This window comes from Rana temporaria, chromosome 12 (genome assembly GCF_905171775.1).
Source record: "Rana temporaria chromosome 12, aRanTem1.1, whole genome shotgun sequence".
Lineage (NCBI taxonomy): Eukaryota > Metazoa > Chordata > Amphibia > Anura > Ranidae > Rana > Rana temporaria.
Genome location: NC_053500.1, coordinates 23383281 through 23401864, shown reverse-complemented (window position 1 = coordinate 23401864; position 18584 = coordinate 23383281). Strand labels below are relative to the sequence as shown.

The 18584-nt window shown below is 45.5% G+C and overlaps 1 protein-coding gene across 2 annotated transcripts in view; it reads left to right on the top strand.

The window, feature by feature from the left end:
- GNAS (GNAS complex locus) overlaps positions 1-18584 on the top strand; it is a 202540-nt gene that overhangs the window by 168505 nt on the left and 15451 nt on the right. For both annotated transcript variants that reach the window (XM_040330132.1, XM_040330133.1), the window contains exon 5: positions 1156-1253. In XM_040330132.1, the coding sequence (XP_040186066.1) occupies positions 1156-1253 (98 nt within the window). The remainder of the gene's footprint in view (positions 1-1155; positions 1254-18584) is intronic.

Sequence of the window (18584 nt, the reverse complement as noted above, 5' to 3'; positions counted from 1 at the left end):
CCTGCCGAAAAAGTCCCCCGGCGGATAATGTCCCCCCTGTACTGCGCAGGCGGCGGCATTGAAGGACCTGGCCTTGGGGCGGCAAAGGGAGTGAATCCGGGCCTGCCAACCCCTGTGCTAGCCTGCTCTGTACCAACACATCCCACCCTTTTTAAGTGTCCTTGCTGGCAATGCATAGTGGCAGATGTTTGGGTGTCTTCCTATCCATTTTCTAAAGCTAACAGCATAAGGATTAAAAATGGTTAATGTTCAACTCTAGGTTTAGTTCCACTTTTAATGGGAGTAGAGTTTTGATCAGATGTTAGAAACACTGCTGGTGTTTCTACTTTTGTTCCTTAATTTAACATCTAGTTTGTTTAGAGCTGATCTTTCACGGTTGCAATGTTTTTTTGTAAGTAACACTGATTAACATTGGTGTACTAGATTTTAAAGGAAGCCTGTTGGTGTTGGAATCAGAAGAGCTGCCATTGCTGACTTTGTTTTTGAAAGTGCAGGCTCTAGGGCTGCTGTCCTGATCCTGGCTTTAAAGTGTTCACCTTTTTACAGAAAAAAATGTATGAGTGAACCAACAGACACCCTTCACACTCCCCAATACCTGTTCTACCTACCTCCGGGTTGCTGAGTGCTCGGCACCACTCCAGCAGTCCAGGGACTCGAAATGTCCTCTCTTCTTGGTCGGCATTTTCAGGGAAACTGCAGGAAAAGGGATTTTGAGAGATCTAATGCAAAGCAACCAGAGGCTTAAATTAAAAACAACAAAAAGATAATTAGGAGGCTGACGGCTTTTAATGGTCCAGGCACAATCTCCCAATGATGCACCGCTAGGCCTCCCCCCTTTAAATGAATGGGATGACGTGCAGTGCTACCGGGGCATCCTAGGGGGTGTACACGTCACATATCCCAGGAGGCATCGGGGGACTGCACGTCATTCGCCTAGGCAAGGAGGAAGGATGTGGGGGCCGAGACCTCTACATTAAAAAAAGACAGATTTCTGTAGAGGAGGGATCGAGGGGAGGAAACGTAATTTTAACGGTTAAGAGCCACTTTAAATTGGTTGAATGCAAAATGCTTTACATTTGGTTGCAGTTTAAAGAACGTCAAAGCTCAAGGTGTCTTTGCAAAGTATTAACTTGCAGTCTGTTTACTCTTTTCTAGGAGTTCTATGAACATACAAAAGCGCTCTGGCAAGATGAAGGTGTGAATGCCTGCTACGAGAGATCGAACGAGTACCAGCTCATTGACTGCGCACAGTAGTAAGTGTCCCTCCTCTTTACATTATGCTTGATTCGGCTAGGAGTGGTCTTTTCTTGTGTCCACATATCTTGCTATGCAGTGATAAGTATATGGGGCAGGCATTTTGTGGCCACTGCAGAAGTTCATTGCCTTAGTATGTACCTTAAACTTACGGAGCTCATACCGGGACACTGCATGGGGAGGGTGCTACTCTAAAATGTTGTCCTATCGGTGTGGACTGGCCTTTTAAAAATCAAAAGTGGAAAAAAAAAAAAAAATTATGAATTGACATATAATAGTCTTGACTTATTTTCATGGAGATCTGGTCTCCAAAAAAAAAAGTTCTCCCAGTTCCTTCGATCTCCAGAGCCTTTCCTCCACCTCAACAGCTCACCAAGTCCTGATAAAGGGAGGCATTTTGAAACCTCTGAAACGCATTGGTTGTAATTTGAATTCTATTTAAACTATGTCCTATTCCACACCATGGTAATCTCAGTGTTCTACTCCTTTACTATACCAGACCCCTTGTAGGATGACGTTTATTACTCCTTGGAAAGATGAAAATCTGAGCTATGAGACCATTAAGCAGTCCCTTCCATAATTTAGGATTGGTTAACGAGTAACTTTGTCCGAATGTAATGTAGAAATAAATGGGCCGCGCATACAGGCCGCCGCCGATGTAAAATCAGCTTTAATATATTAGAGGATTTGCAACGTAGTCCTGCTCCGACACCTTTCACCCCACAAAGGACTCTGGCCTCATGTACACTGCTGCTGGTAAAACGGACGCTTAGGAGCAGTTGGGCTTGTTTTTCAACTGCCCCTGAACTCTCCTCTATGTTATCTTATCGCAGTGGTTCTCAACCTCTCTAGTTAATTGACCCCTTGATAAAGTTTTCCCTAGTTGTAGGGACCCCTAACAGTAAAATTATTTTCGTAGCGTGGGTTGTCAGCACCGAAGGCAAGACAAGTAATTTACGCCCCTAACCCCCAGACCTTTAGCGCTCCCTGAGTCCCTTCCACTCAAATAATATTAAAACCCCTTATGGTACATTTTAGGATGTACCACTCTTTCTCTTTTGTTCTCCTTTCTTTCCCTTTTATCTCTCTCTATCTTATTTTGTATTTTATTTTTCCCCCCTATCCCTCTCTCTAGCCATCTTTCTTGTTTTTTCTCTTATTCTTTCTCTCCCGTCTTCCTCCCCCTCTTTACCTTTTCCCTTCCATGATTTCTCTAATTTTATTCCTTCTCTTACTCCTTGGTGGGGGGGGGGGGGTGTGATAAGTGGCAGTGCTGACGGAGAGGTGGGATGAGTGGCAATGATGGCGGGAAGTTGGAATGAGTGCCAATGCTGGGGAGAGTTCTGATCTGCCAACTTGGGTGCTCTTGATCAAGGACATCTGCCCATCTGAGAACTGTAGTGGGGACTTTTAATGGGAACTATAATCACAGGTAGTGTTACTTTGTTTCCAGCTTCACTGTGTCTCCGACTTTGTGGTGTCTCGTAGCAGTGACACCTCTACCGAAATCAGGAGATGGGGTCTCCTCCAGCTCCTCCCACTTCACATTCCTCACCAGTCAGCTGACCTCTAGTCTCTGCCCCCCAGCCATGCCGTGAATTGAGTGGGCGGCCACGGGCTCCAGGAACAACCCTGCTGGGTGGCCGCAAAAAGGCTGGGAGAGAGGTGCGGGCTTCAGGAACAGAACAGAATTTGGTGACCCCTGGAAAATCATCATTTGACCCCCAGGTTGAGAACCACTGTCTTATCGGGACTAGGGATGAGCTCTGGCATGTTCGCCCAGTCCATGTGCAGAGCCCGCCAGGAAGTCTGCACGGCGCTGTGCTAATCACAGGCAGGTAGACATTTCCCGATCTCTGCAGCCGAGCATCAGGAAATGTCTCCCTGCCTGTGATTAGCGCAGTGTCGTGCAGACTTCCTGGCGGGCTCTGCACGTGGACTGTGCGAACACGCCAGAGCTCATCCCTAATCAGGACATGTACACGGGGTTTATAGTCCTCTCGAAGCATTTCAATCAGCAAACACGGTAACTCGTGTTTAGCAGCGTTTCATTTTACAGACGTTTTTTTCGTTTTAACAAAAAAAAAGACGTAAACGCGACATGTAATCGGACGTTTTTAGACACCGTTTTCTAGCTGTCCAGTTAAATCGTTCAGGAGAGGTTGAACAACGTCTCGTGTACATGAAGTCTTAATCGTAGAACTTCATCCAAAGTTTTTATTTTTACGGATTTATTTTTTAATGGGAAGGTTTCGGTTATCATTTTTTTTTTTTTTTTTTTTTTTTTGCTGAGAATGTTTTCTCACTCTGTCCCGAAGGTCACACAAGTGAGAGGCAATATAGTGAGGTTCCATAGAATAGATAACACGTATACGTGAATTGTGGATGCTGCACGATCATATTTGTAGTATTTAATGGAAGATCCCTCTGGGTTTTTTTTTTTTTTTTTTATAGCAGCGAGATAAGTATTGAAAAGCAAGAGATGTTACATAAAAAATGGTATTTATTTATTGGTTAAATGATATCAAAAATATTTTCCATAATTACATAGAAGTCGTAAAAAACAGTTCTGGCCCTAACATTGACAACATACTAATTTAAAAAATTGGATAACTACACATAACTCATATTGTGTAAACTCTTCATATTTTTTTTTAGAGCTTTACATAATCCCTACGCGTTTCGACCTTTCTTGGTCTTCAGGGCATACATTAGAAAAGGTTTACAAATTCTTATGTTTATAGATACATAATTTTATATGATTTAGTATATTCGAATGTAACAGAGTAGTATATATAGTGAGGTTCCAATTCTTCTTGGTTCTACTGCACCCCAATAATGCTTTTGCAGGGTTTAGTCTGTGTACCACACCATTCTCACATCCTGAAGGGTTCAACAGTTTTTTTTTTTCGCTGGCCATATAGATGGACATCCGGTTACTATTGCTATAGTTGAATGATTTTGGCCCAGTTGGGTGGCCATTACTTATTTTGCTTGCACCAGCAGTCTGGTTAAGAGAAATGGCGTTTGGGTGTGTTCGCTTGGTCAGGGACCTTTGTTTATTACCCATGTATTGGTGTTTTTTAGACAAGGATCAGAAAGATGTACAGGATGCTATGTAGTACTTGTGCCCTTTGTAACATGTTTGTTTTTTTTTGTTGTGTTTTTTTTTTTTTTTTCCCCTTCTATCCTTTAACCCCTTCCATACAGGGCATTTTCACCCCCTTCCTGCCCGGACCAATTTTTAGTTTTCATCGCTGTTGCACTTTGATGTCAATTGCGCGGTCTTGCAACGATGTACCCAAATTAAATCTTTGTTCCCCCCCACAAATTGAGCTTTTGTTTGGTGGTATTTGATCATCTCTGCAGTCTTTATTTTTTGAGCTATAAAAAAGAGCGACAAAAAAAAAAAAAAACACTATTTTTGGATTTAATAAATATCAAACAATTTAAAAAAAAAAACTTTTTTTCCCCTCAGTTTAGACTGTTTAGATTTAAAAAGAATCGCAATAAGCGTATATTGATTGGTTTGCGCAAAAGTTATAGCGTCTATAGAATAGGGGATAGATTTCTGTCTTTTTTTTTTTTTTTTTTACTAGTAATGGCGGCGATCTGCGATTTTTATTGTGACCGTGACATTGCGGCGGACACATCGGACACTTTTGTCCCGTTTTTTGGGACCATTCACATTTATACAGCGATTAGTGCTATAAAACTGCACTAATTACTGTGTAAATATGACTGGCAGGGAAAGGGTTAACACTAGGGGGCGCTGAAGGGGTTAAAATGTTCCCTAAAGTGTGTTCTAACTGTTAGGGGGAGGGGACTCACAAGGGGAGGAGATCGATGTGTGTTCCTCTGTACTGGGAACACACTTTGGTCTCCTCACCTCTGACAGGAGGTGGATCTGTGTGTTTACACACACAGATCCACACTCTTTCCGTGATTACCGGCAATCGCGGGTGCCCGGTCGTGAGCGGTGCCGCGGGCGCGCGCGCCCTAGATCGCCGGAAAAAAAGGACGTCCTATGACGTCCACCCGGATCGAGGGAGGGTTCCTGCCGGCGTCATTTTATAATGGTCCGGTAAAGGAAGAGGCTAAACAATTCTAGTTCCAGATGAACAAAATAAGTTTCCTGTAAATTTACTCCATAGTCTTCTTGTGGTAGTTTTAGAAGTAAAATCCCTTGATTGGGGGGGGGGGGGGGCGAAATAGGTGGATGTTTTTGGCGGGTGAGACAGCTTGCATTTACAGACTTGTGTGCGTTTTTTTTTTTTTTCCTGAGGACTTTGGGAAAGCTCCTTAAAGTGTTTCTTTTAATTCTAGGCTGTGTGCATTGCAAGTGAGGCTAACAAGTGGCTCTTTCAGTATATGGCAGCATAAATGAAGCAGGGGGCTGTGGTAGGAGGTAGCCTAAGTAAAAGGGACAATAGCGTGTATTGTTTCCTGGGTGCTGGTGTCCCGGCAATCGCTGCCGCACAGCCTCCGCATGAATAACTGACATTTTCCGGGAGTCCCACTTGTGACGCCAGCCATAGCTTGTCCTTCTATCAAAACCATTCCGCCCCATTGCTGTACAATTAGAGCTTATTGGAGTTCAAGTATATGTTTTTAGTTGATAGCAGTGGTTAAAAAAAAGAAAACTTCATATATAGGTGGTTTGGTGACCTGAAGACTTACTTTCCTAAGAACTGTTTGTACCAATACTGATCAGATGTGATTTCAAGAACACAAAAATCTTGTGTGATAGACTGTTATGGGGTCCCTGTGAGGACCACCTGTGGTTACATCTCAGTGCCTTCTAGCTGAGAAGTTCTCAATCGGGAATCCAAAATAGTTCTGTTCCTAAACCAACTGGAGCTTTTTATTCTATGCTTTGTCTGTGATGACCACGAGGAAAATGAGGCAAAGGGGCAATTGTTAATTTCCAGTCATGCTGCTTTGTGTATATCCAGAGCTCCAGACACCCCCTGTGTTCTGAGGGTGGTGGTGGGTGTCCTTGTGACTTGTAATGATGGTTTATTTTTTGTTGTACAGTAAAACCTTGGATTGCGAGCATAATTTGTTCCGGAAACTTGCTTGTAATCCAAAGCACTTGTATATCAAAGCGAATTTCCCCATAAGAAATGATGGAAACTCAGATGATTCATTACACAACCATTTATTCAGAAGTCCTTCAGTTTATAGTCCATGTAAAAAGATTATAACAATGTAAAGGTTGTGTAACCATAAAATGACCATCCACAAGGGGATTAGAAGCAAAATCCAGCAGGAACTACAAAAGAGAAGAGAGGCTCCTCTAAGTGTAGCAATATGGTTACATTTAATGAAGCTACGACATTTAGCAACTCGCATAGTTGATTAAAACTTTTTTAGGACCGAGTACAAGTACCGATACTTTTTTTTCATGTACTCGCTGATGCTGATGATCGAATGTATTTTTAAATGCTAGACTGCAGCGCCCAACTTGGGACACCCTGCACTCGGCATCAGTAAGTATCAGCAGACATCTTGTTACACCCAGCCCGAACTATATGGGCTGGGTGTAACAAGATGCCAGCTGCTGGCTTACTGTGGCCAAGTGCAGGGTGTCCCAAGATGGACGTCGGGATGTCCACGCTGACCGCTCCGCCCGCCAAGTCCGCCTACTGACGCCGCCCACTGAATCCGCTCGCCTGCTCCGCCCACTGAGGCCACCTATTGACTCCGCTCGCCACCGACCAAGTATCGGGAGCATTTGTGCGAGTACAAGTACTCACACAAATGCTCGGTATCTGTCCCGATATCGATACTAGTAACCCTAAAAACAGGAACACCCAAGTATGCAAGCATCCGGGGTAAATCTGTCCACATAGACCATCCTCCACACTGATGGCTCTCGCCGCTGTCAGTCTGCAATCGTGACCAGGAAGACTACCCTGCAATAGAGCGATCTGAAAGCGAGGCTTGAACCGCTCGTGGAGCGCAGTGTGGAAGAGATGGCAGTGAGGGCGATGGTCTATGTTGACATCTTTTCCCCGGATCCCTGCATGCTTAGATGTGCCCATTATAATCATCAACCATAGAGTTGCTAAATGTTGTACCTTCATTAAATGTAACCATATTACTACACTTGGAGGCGCCCCTCTTCTCTTTTATACTCGGTTGTGACATGATGCTACTTGTATATCAAGACATTGCTTGTAAATCAGGTCAAAATTTATGAAAAAATGTTGCTTGTCTTGCAAAACGTACTTGTATTGTTAGTGGCTGTTATGAAGTTGCAATCTCCTATAGAAACCATGTCTGCTGCCCCTGCCTGATTATGGGATGTGTTTGTGGGCAGAGCAGGCTTGTGCAGTGCTGCTGGCTTCCAGTATCTGCAGTTGGTATTCAGGTGGATTTTGTACTGGGTTGCCCTGTGTGATGTCATGAGAGCCGATCACCTATTGGCTCCTCTCATCCAGACGTTGTTTTGTTTTTTCATAACCGGGCCCCTGCAGCATGAGAGCTTTATGAAGGGCCAGATGGAATCCTGTGTATAAAGGATTGCCCTGACCCCTGAAAGATTTTCCCCCCCAAATGCTCATTCCCAAACTTATTGCTCAAACATTTACCTGGGCTGACATGCACAGTGTGGCTGGTTTATTGGGAAGGCAATGTCCTAGGCGACCAGATTCTAGCTGTTGGCTTATAGCATGGATCCTCAAACTATGGCCCTCCAGCTGTTGCTGAACTACACATCTCATGAGGCGTTGTGAAACTCCTGATATTCACAGACATGACTAGGCATGATGGGAATTGTAGTTCCTGAACAACTGGAGGGCCGTAGTTTGAAGACCCTTGGCTTATAGGGAAGGTGAAAGAAGCTCTTTATACAAAAACTCTGTTTCTTTTTTTTTTTATGTACATCTAATGATCTGTTTAAAGGCATATTCTAGCTTTTCAGGAAAAAATTCACCCACATTGCTAAAAAAAAAAAAAAAAGTGCATTTAGGCCTGAAGAGTGTTGCAACCACAATGAGTTTCCTGCACGCTCTTCCTCCAGCCACAAAACTGTATGGAGATAAAGAACTACCACTTTCTATAGGGCTGGAGGAAGTAATCGATTTACTACAAGCGTGAGGACATCATCGGACTTGTGCACCGTGTAGATGAGTCCATTGGGAGCCCTTGTTTCATTCAGAACTGTCTAAGAAGGGATTCCCCTCTTCTGGACAGATTTAGCTTCATGTTGTGTCAATGGGACAAGGAAGTAAAGGGAAATAAATCCCTTTATGGAATGAAAGGGGATTTAAAAATTGAGAGAGAGAGAGACACACACACACACACACACACACACACACACACACACACACACACACACACACACCCCTACACCTATACACACATACAAATGCATTGGCGGGGGGCCTACACCTGAAACTGTTGATTGCGATACACGTTGCATATCGCTGCATCAGACCTCCTTTGTAACATTGAACTGGTGTCTTGTAGGGGGCTTTTAAAGCGTTGCCTATTGGGAAATATAGAGTACTCATATGTTTAAGATTTAACCTGTTGGGTATCTATTTACTTGGTGCAACCCAACTTTTATATTTTACCCCAAAAAAATAGCAATTTTTATTGCGTGTTTTTTTTTTTTTTTTTTTTTTTTTTTTTTGTGCCCCCTAAATTTTACTTTTAAATATATTATATTATAATGTATGTATTTTTTTTTCTCTCAAATGTTTCAATTTTATCATTTTAAATATTCAGGAAAATTAATATGTTGTACACCAGCTAATGCTAATGTGATAGTGGATCCCTTATAATGCTATCTTTGTTGGCTTCCATTTCTGGAATTGTGGATTTTAAGGAGATCTCTGCTTTGAAGATCATGCGGGGCTTTCAAGGTGCCCACATTTTCTTTATCGTACATCACAGGACACAGAGAAGCATAGTATTTACTTATGTGGGTTATAGAGTCTACCTTCAGGTGATGGACACTGGCACGCCCTTAAGGCAGGAAGTTCCCTCCCCTATATAACCCCATTCCATACCGTGAGTACCTCAGTTTTTTTTCACCAGTGTCTAAGGTGTTGGTCACGAGTGAACATGTGCTCTGATGAGTTCCACTGGAGGTATCCATGCTGAATTTAAAAAGCCTCCATAGAAACCGGATCCGTCCAAAGTGCTTCTTAGCCAAAGTGGACGGTACCCGGGCCTCGGTTGAGAAGTACAGGGTTTTGCCTGTAATGCTCCTCATTTGAGGGCTGGATCCTGGGTTTTCAGTGCTTTGGTCATACCCAATACCAAAAGCTTACTGACAGGGTGCAATACGGGTCTAGGGGTGTGGTTTTCCTGTACATTGACCCCGGTCCCTGAAGGTCTGCAGACTCGTCTCTCCTTGATGGGCGAAGATTGGACTGCCCGTTTTTTAGGCAGTCCAAACTTGATTGCATCTTCTCGCACCAGGTTTCCCTCTCCCTCTGCAGAGTTCCTCTGGTCGGAACAACTATCCCAGAAGAGGTTGACTTACCCTCAGGGGATCAGGCAAAGGGTCAGTCAGATTTTTTTGACTCTGATGATTCTACCCTGGAGGAACCGTTTTTGGCTTCTCAGTCGAAAGGTTGTTGGCCTTCGGCTACATCACCATGAAAGCGCCCAATCTCGTCTGATCTCGGAGGCTAAGCAGTGTCGGGCCTGGTCAGTACCTGGATGGGAGACCGCCTGAAATTACCAGGTGCTGTTGGCTTCGACCTTCAAGTTACCTCTCTTAGAGCCAGCTTCTAGCTCGGTCTCTTCTTGGGCCTTTTAAAAGCCCCTCAGGCTGAGTATACCTTTTCTGGCTAATCCGCTACCAGAAGGTCTTCTCCTTTAAGATTGGGAACATCCAGATAGACTGTGTTTCTGCCTCCTAAAAGATTTTTTATCCCATGGAGAAGCTCACTAAAAAGTGGAGTGTCCCTACGGTGGACGCAGCTATCTCCTGTGTGAACAAGACTCTGACCTGTCCGGTGGACAACGTGCAGATATTTAAGACCCGACTGATGAGAGACTGGAGACGTTGTTAAAAACATTTTCTACAACCAGAGGGGTAGCCCAACCTGCAGTAGCAGCTATTGGTATCTGCCAAGCCTTAAAAGACCAGATGAAGCAGGTCTTAAAAGATATCCCGGCTCAGGAGTTGGCCGACTTCCCCAAGGCATTATGCTTTGTAGTAGATGCCATCAAGGACGCTATACAACAGTCCTTCCGCCTTACGCTCCTTTTTAGTACATATGCGTAGGCTGCTCTGGTTGAAGAACTGGTCAGCTGAAACCCCTAGCAGGGTTTCCCTTCCACAGAGAGCGTTCGTTTGGGGAAGATCTGGATAAGAATATCCAGGAAATTTCCAGTGGCAAAGCACGCTGTTGCCAGTTGAGAGGTTTAGGGGTCCCCCTCCTTTTAAAGGGCCCTCCTCTCCGGTTCCTGGGCCTTTTGCTGCCAGGCAGTTCCGACGGGCTCCCCGGAAGGTTTAATGCAGGAGGAAAGACCTCAAAGGCAGTCTCAGGCTCCAAAGAAGCCATGGAACCGTAAGCCGGCCAGGCCTGCGTCTAGGTCAGCATTTTGAAGGTTCACCCCCACTCAGTGGGGAAAGACTTCAGCTGTTTGTGGGGTCTGGCAAGAAAGGATCCAAGACAATTGGGTCCTCTCCATGGTTCTGAGGGGTACAGGCTGGAGTTGCAAGAATTTCCTCCACCCCGCTTCCTGGCCTCAAGCGTCCCGAAAGACCCGGGAAAAAGAAAGTCTCTAGCGTTGGCCTTAGATCATATGCATCCCAAGGGGTGATCATAGAACTACCAGTAGAAGTGCAAGGTTTGGGTTTCTATTCAAATCTTTTTACCGTCCCACCAGTTCCTAAATGTCCGATCCTTTCAGATGGAATCAATCAGGTCAATGGCCGCCTCCCTGCGAGGAGGGGAACCATTAGCGTCCATAGATCTCAAGGACGCATACCTACACATACCTATCTTTCTCGGCCATCAGAAGCTGTTACGCTTCGCGATAAATCGGAGCCATTTCAGTTCGTAGGTTTGCCCTTTGGACTAGCCACTGCACCGCGGGTGTTCACGAAGGTGCTGGCCAATCTAAGGTCTCACGGTATATCTATAGTACCCTATTTGGATCTGTGAACTATTACGGCCAGGTGCCCACATTAGATATGATGGAGCAGGGAAGAGGAGCGGGGCTCGGGGCTCCATCGGCAGACCGTGGGACAGGTAAGCGTCGGTTTATTAAAAGTCAGCAGCTATCCAAGTCGCACATTTTTTGCACAGTAAAAGTTGGCCAATAATCGAACCATGTATGGGCAGTCTGAATAGAACCACGTTGATCGGTCAACTTGGGTACAACCAGTCTTTCCGATTTTTCATGCAATTATTGCCAGTGGCTATAGCCGCTGTGTGTCCCCTGGGTCGGGGCAACACAATATCTCTGCAGGAGGGATTCCCCCATCAACACTGACTGTATTGATGGGGAAACGAGCGATGGAAAGGAAATCGATCCATCTGTGGCCAGCTTAAGATCCTTTGTCGGTGTCCATAAATTCTCTATGGCCGTGTGCATGGGGCCCCAACACTGCTGGCTGCATTCTGTTTTCTTTTAGTCTTCTGCCTAGAAAACCTCCTGAAATATTTGTAACACTTCATGTCACAATAATCTTCTTGTAAAATTGGGTTTTATAGGCTGATCTTGGTTGGATATAGTTCCAAGGCCTGTGTGGCTTTGGGCCTGTATGTTTTGGGATGCTTGGCGCTGTGGTGGGGGGTGATTATGGAGATCTGTGGGACTGGAGCAGTGCAGAGTATTCCTAGATTGTATGAGACAGGCTAATACTCGCTTCCCATCCAGGGCCAGCGGGCCCCTCCTTTCATACTGCTTGTGTAAACTGGGAGCAGCAGAGCTATTTTTAGCCCGGCTGCAGCAGAAGGAGAGGGGGGGGGGTGGAGGGGGGTGGAGGGGGGTGGCCCTCGCTCGCTCGCTCACGGAGGAGGGCACATGAAAGGGTGGATCCAGCGCTTGCTGCACATTACGATGTTCTGCTTTTCATGCTGAAGGGAAATGACTTTCATGTCATTAGATGTCGTCTTGTACTGTGCGATCCCAGGGAAGACTTCTTGTGGACGTGGCCTGCTTCCTTACATGTGGAATGCGGCCACTTCTTCAGAAATAACTCCCAGCTAGCAGATGAGGAGGAGGCACTATGGAACTTGTGGTTCCTCAGCAGCTGGAGGGGCACATTGTGCCATTGCCTTCGCTGTCAGCTGATGATCAGCTTGCAGCCTGAGGTTTTTTTTTTAGCTAATTTTTCTCAAGTATGGCCATGATGTGTTTTATTTCAAGTTTCTCAGCTTAATGTTATGCGATTTGACAGGTCCAAATCACATGACAAGTTGCACCCCATTGTCGGCCATAGAACTGTTCAGATTGGTACAAGGCCAACTTTGCGTTGCTGCACGGAGTTGTAAAAAAAAAAAATTCCTTCACTAATTTTTATTTTTTATTTTTTTAAAAGCTTTTATTGAACAAAAGACAAAAAATAAACAGGGTATACAAACAGTATATGATTACAGCCAACATCAGGCGGTATCTTACAGAATGTTTTACTGTGTTGTTTCTTCGCGGGATAAGAGACAAATTAAAGAGCAGGTAAAATGGCAATGTTCACAATTAACGATTTTCTCCAGTGTCGGGCTGTATGTGTCCAGAGACGCAGCACAATTTCAAGTTTAACTTCTGACGCAAAAACTTTCATATAAATTATATTTCCCAGTAAATGCAAAGGACATCTACTTTTATCTTTTGATTAACTTTGAGTGTCCATAAATTCAGATCCATATGTTTTTGGAAGAATTTAGGAAGATGGTGACATAAACAGGTGTGATTTCAGACGAAGTGTTCCAGTCCCTGTCCCTTTTTCCTCTTTCAAGAAGGCTGGGAGAATTAGTCGGTCAGGATTTTCTGGTCACATACATCATCAAATACATTTTTAAATGCAAGCAGTGCAAGTGTTAGGATTTAAGCTGGAAGCAACCTCTTTTAGTGCACTGTACAGCAAAGCTCAAGTGAGAGAGGCAGAATCAGCACAAGGAGTAAGTTGGGTGTGCTGTAGTGAAAGGAGAATGCTGATAAGAGGAGAGGAGAGGGTGACAGAGGAATGAGTTAATTAATGTTTCTCTTTTTCTCCGTCCAGCCATAGGGTGGCCAATGAAAAGACCTGTAAGAGAAGGTAAAAGTGTAGCAGACAATGATCTGGTCCTCACGCCTGCTAGACTGCTGTAATGTGGAGCAGATCTATGTAAACCTCAGGACTATGGGATGCTTCTGCATTTCTTAAAGCGGAGTTCCGGCCACAATTTCACTTTTTAAATATAAATACCCCTGTAATACACAAGCTTAATGTATTCTAGTAAAGTTAGTCTGTAAACTAAGGTCCGTTTTGTTAGGTTGTTACAGCATTTAGACACTTTATAAAATAGAAATTGACTGGGGCCATCTTAAGTGTGGGCATCATGAAGCCAGACTGTATGACTTCCTGGATTTCAGCCTTGCAGATCTCACACATGCTCAGTGCTGCACAAGCAAGTGTCAGATCAGGTTTCAGCACCTGTACTGTCCAAGTCACATGATTCTATGAGACTGATGAGTGCACAGACTCCTGGAAAGTTACACCCACTACATTCCCAGGAGTCTGTGCGGTGTAGGTTAGGAAGCATTAAGCACCTAGGTGCAGAAAGTGGGAAGATTAACTATTCTGCCTAGCAACAACACTTTGAAGGCATCTAAAAAAAAAAAAAATTTCGTAAAGGACTAATGACATTTTTTTAAAACTACTGATGTAATGTTATATTTATGGGTGGAACTCCACTTTAAAGTAGTTGTAAAGCCTAAATCTTTTTAACCTCGATGTATTCCTTTCATTGAGGTAAAAAATGGTTGGGTTACCTACCTGAGCCCTCATTTGATCCAGCGATGTGCACGTCTGCAGCTCTCCTACCACTTTCGTGTCTCGCTGGGTTTGTTGGACCACCAGAAGATATTGGCTCCCAGTGCTGTCAATCAAAACCAATGATGGGGCTGAGTCGCTGAGTCCAGCTGTCTGGGTCAATGGATGCAGCAGCGGGTCTTGGGTGTGAGCACACACGAGTGTCACCTATGAAAGGCGGCTTCCCATTGGGGCACTGGACAGAGGGGAGGGGGCTTAGTAGCGCTGGTGGAGGACCTGAAAAGTGGAGGTTCATGGCCGCTCTGTGCAGTTGGATTGCACAGAGCAAGTACTGTATTTATCGCGGTATAATGCGCTCCCGCGTATACCGCGCACCCCTAAAGTGACCCCCAATCCTGTGGGAAAAAAGTTATTTTTGTACTTAGTTTTGGTGTCTTGCGCGGCGGCCTCGTCGGGTCCGGTGTCCTTCTGCGGCGCTTCCGGTGTCCTTCTGCGGCGCTTCCGGTGTCCTTCTGCGGCGCTTCCGGTGTCCTTCTGCGGCGCTTCCGGTGTCCTTCTGCGGCGCTTCCGGTGTCCTTCTGCGGCGCTTCCGGTGTCCTTCTGCGGCGCTTCCGGCGTCCTTCTGCGGCGTCCTCCCCACTCGTTTCCAGCGAGTTTTGAATACTGCGCCAGCATATACCGAGCGCAGTACACTCGGGCAGGCTCGGCAACTGTCGCGCTCACGTCCTGTACGTCCAGGACGTGACGGCGGAAGAAGCCGAGACTGGCCGAGTGTACTGCGCTCGGTATATGTCGGCGCAGTATTCAAAACTCGGCGCGGGTATTGGCGTATATCGCACACCCACGATTTTGCCCTGATTTTCAGGGCAAAAAAGTGCACGATATACGCCGATAAATACGGTAAGTATAGACATGTTTGTTTTGGTGTTTTTGTATTTATTTACCTTTTTTTAAATACTTATCACTTTTAAATACTGTTCTAAAGCCAGTCATACTGGTATATTACTAGACCTCAGATTCCTCCATCCAGGGCCGCTGATAGGGGGGGGGGGGGCACCAGTCCTCCTGTAGGGGGCCCGGGCACACAGAGGGGCCGAACGGCAGGGGGAATCAGTGGTGTTGGGGCAGAGGGGCAATTACAGAAGGATGCACTGTGTGGCCCTCTGCAGGAGCTAGAAGCCAGTTTCTCCCAATCCTGCCGATTTTTAGCTGCTGCAGGTGGAGACACAGACACGGGGCATCGTTCCTGTAATTGCTTGCCCTGACACCGATTTCCCCCCCCCCCCCCCGTAGGTTGTACGGGGCCCCGTTATTTCTAACAGCCCTGCCTCCATCCATGCTATACAGTGCAAGTGAACAAATCTCACTGTGCCCATTGTATTTTGACCGCCAACCCTGCCAGCTGTCGATATACCCGGACAGTGCCTGCGTCTGGATGCATGTGCTGTACAGCTGGAAATTCTCTAGCATGCTTCTTCGACAGAAGTCGATTGAACGATTGACTTTTGTCAAACAGGCCAGGCCACCTACTGAGTGAAATTAGTACATTGTATGGCCGGCTTTCGTTTTTTAAGTTTGGCGTTTCCAAACTTTTTTTTTTCGGAATGTCTGTTGCTGAATGTTAAACAATACTTTGTGCAGAGGCCTGCTGGAGCTCCCGTCTGCCGCTAATGACTGATTGGGAGGAGGCTGCTCACATTTACACAAGTATAAAGAGTGTATTGTGGGTTTTGGAAAAGGGGGGGGGTGGGGGGGAGCATTTAAATGATGTATCTTTGTTCTGCTGCCTGGCCCCGCTCCAGAGATCTCTCACAAGGTTTCGTGCTGACGAGCTATTTATAGTAATGTGGCCCCATTGTCATGGCAACAGAGCTGGAGGCCAGGGCGCGGGCAGCTATTTCTGGGCCGTTTGTAATGTAACACTGGGAAAGTTAGATTATCCTCTCCAACTAGTCCAACTTGAGATAACCGATCAGTGATTTCCCTCCCCCGCTCCATTGTGGTTGGTGATCTTCTTCAGTAACCTGTACATCTGTGGGCCTATGCCCGAGATGAGGGTCTGATGGGGGAGCCCCTCTAGGTGTTCCTTTGCTATCTGTGTGTGCTGGAGGCCCCTAGTCTATAGCCAGCTTTGCCCCTCTGCCTCATTGTGGGAGGAATGTGCTTTACAGCCCGTCTACGTAAATTCTAAAAAAAATATATATATTTTCCTGGTGCGTTGGGTTGCATTTTACCAAGAGATGTTCTAAATGGCAAAATTGCTTTTATAGGTTTTCAATTTAATCAATTGTTGAGGTGAATTCTTTACACATTACATGTCAAAATAAATCTTTTAATGTTGCCAGGGTAAAATAACACGGAGTCTGTATAGCAAATCACCCCAAGTTACCACATTATACCGTCATAGTATGTAGCTCCTCCCTGATTTATGAAACGCTATGTTTGGGGCACACATGTGCGCTCTCCTCTCTGGGCCCAAATACACGGGTCATTGTACAGTGTTAGCTAGATTCAGGTAGGCCGCCCTAACTTTGAGCGGCGTACTGTATCGTGTTTACACTACGCCGCCGTAAGTTAGCGAGGCAAGTACATGATTCACAAAGTACTTGCCTGCTAAGTTACGGCGGCATATCGTAAAGGCTGAGGGGGCGTGTTTTATGATAATTTGGTTTGACCTGACGTGATTGACGTTTTTTTGGAACGGCGCATGCGCCGTCCGCCTACATTTCCCAGTGTGCATTGCGGCTAAGTACGCCGCACGGTCCTTGCGCAAACGACGTAAAATTTTCGAATTTCGTCGCGGGAACAGCGGCCATACTTTAAAGCGGAGGTTCACCCTTTAAAACATTTTTTGACATCACACAAAGTCGCGCCATCCTACCGACACAATGCTGGTGTGTTTTTTTTTTTTTTTTTTTGTCAGCACATACCTCTTAATCCCGATTTTTTTTACCTCACAGCGATCCCGCGGGAGTGGGCGTTCCCAAGCACTGCCTGTGATTGACAGGCTTCCGAACGGCGCATACTGCGCGTCACAGGTTGCCGACAGAACCCGAACGTCGGTGCGCAGGCGCCGTATAGAGCCGCACCGACGTTCGTTTTTTTTCGGCAACCTGTGACGCGCAGTATGCGCCGTTCGGAAGCCTGTCAATCACAGCAGTGCTTGGGAACGCCCACTCCCGCGGGATCGCCGTGAGGTGAAAATTAAGGGATTAAGAGGTATGTGCTGACAAAAAAATTAAAAAAAATAAAACACTGGCATTCTGTCGGTAGGATGGCGCGACTTTGTGTGATGTCAAAAAATGTTTTAAAGGGTGAACCTCCGCTTTAACATTACTATACCAGCTATTTAATGGAATATCTTTAGGCCTGATAATGCGTTACGTAAACGGCGTAATCTGTACTGCGTCGGCCGGGCGTACGTTCGTGAATAGGCGTATCTAGTGATTTACATATTCTACGCCGACCGCAATGGAAGCGCCACCTAGCGGCCAGCCTAAATATTGCACCCTAAGATAGGACGGCACAAGCCGTCGTATCTTAGATAGGTTTAAGTGTATCTCTGTTTGAGAGTACACTTAAACTTAGGTGGGCGCAAATTCCGAGTTAGGTCGGCGTATCTACTGATACGCTGGCCTAACTCTTACTGAATCTAGCTATGTGAGTGTGGCTTTATGGGTGCCTGCTATAGGATCCACCTGTAAATGCAACATAAGTATTTTTAGTGAGAAAATATTTTTGTTTCCAGTATTTTTAGCTTAAAATACTTTTTGACTTTCATATTTATAGTGACATAGTTCAATAAAGCTGAATTTGTGTGCTTTATTGCTTACAATAAATATAAGCTGCTGAAACTCAGATCTTCTTAAATACTTGTAGTGTTGTATATGAGTTAGAGCTGTGAGTTGGTAGGATGTGGATTATTTACCTTTTACTGCTACATGTGCCACTGAACTCCACTCTCTTCCTGAGAAAAGGTCCCCTGGAACCTGCTGAGTAACAATCTCCCAGGAGTGTCGATGGGTCTCCCGCAGTGCTCACTGTGTCTGCTGACCTTGTGGCACTAAAGCAGAGGTGTGCAGGGCGTCTGCAGGGGTGCTGGGGATGCTATGCAAACATGGCAGCCTACTTTGACAAGCCAGGCAAGTGCACACCTGGAGGGATGCCGGGACTGCAATGTTTGCAATAGCACTGGCAGCAGGGAAAGCAGGGGTGCCAGGTTTAGGGGTGTGCTGAGCCTCGCCCAGTTTTCAGTTGCTGTTTCATGTTTCTGTGCCAGGTCCTATAGCTAGAGACATAAAGCATATACCTGTACACAAACATTTTATGTAACCCCTCTTAAATGGGTTGTAAAGGTAAAACATTTTTTTCCTAAATGGCT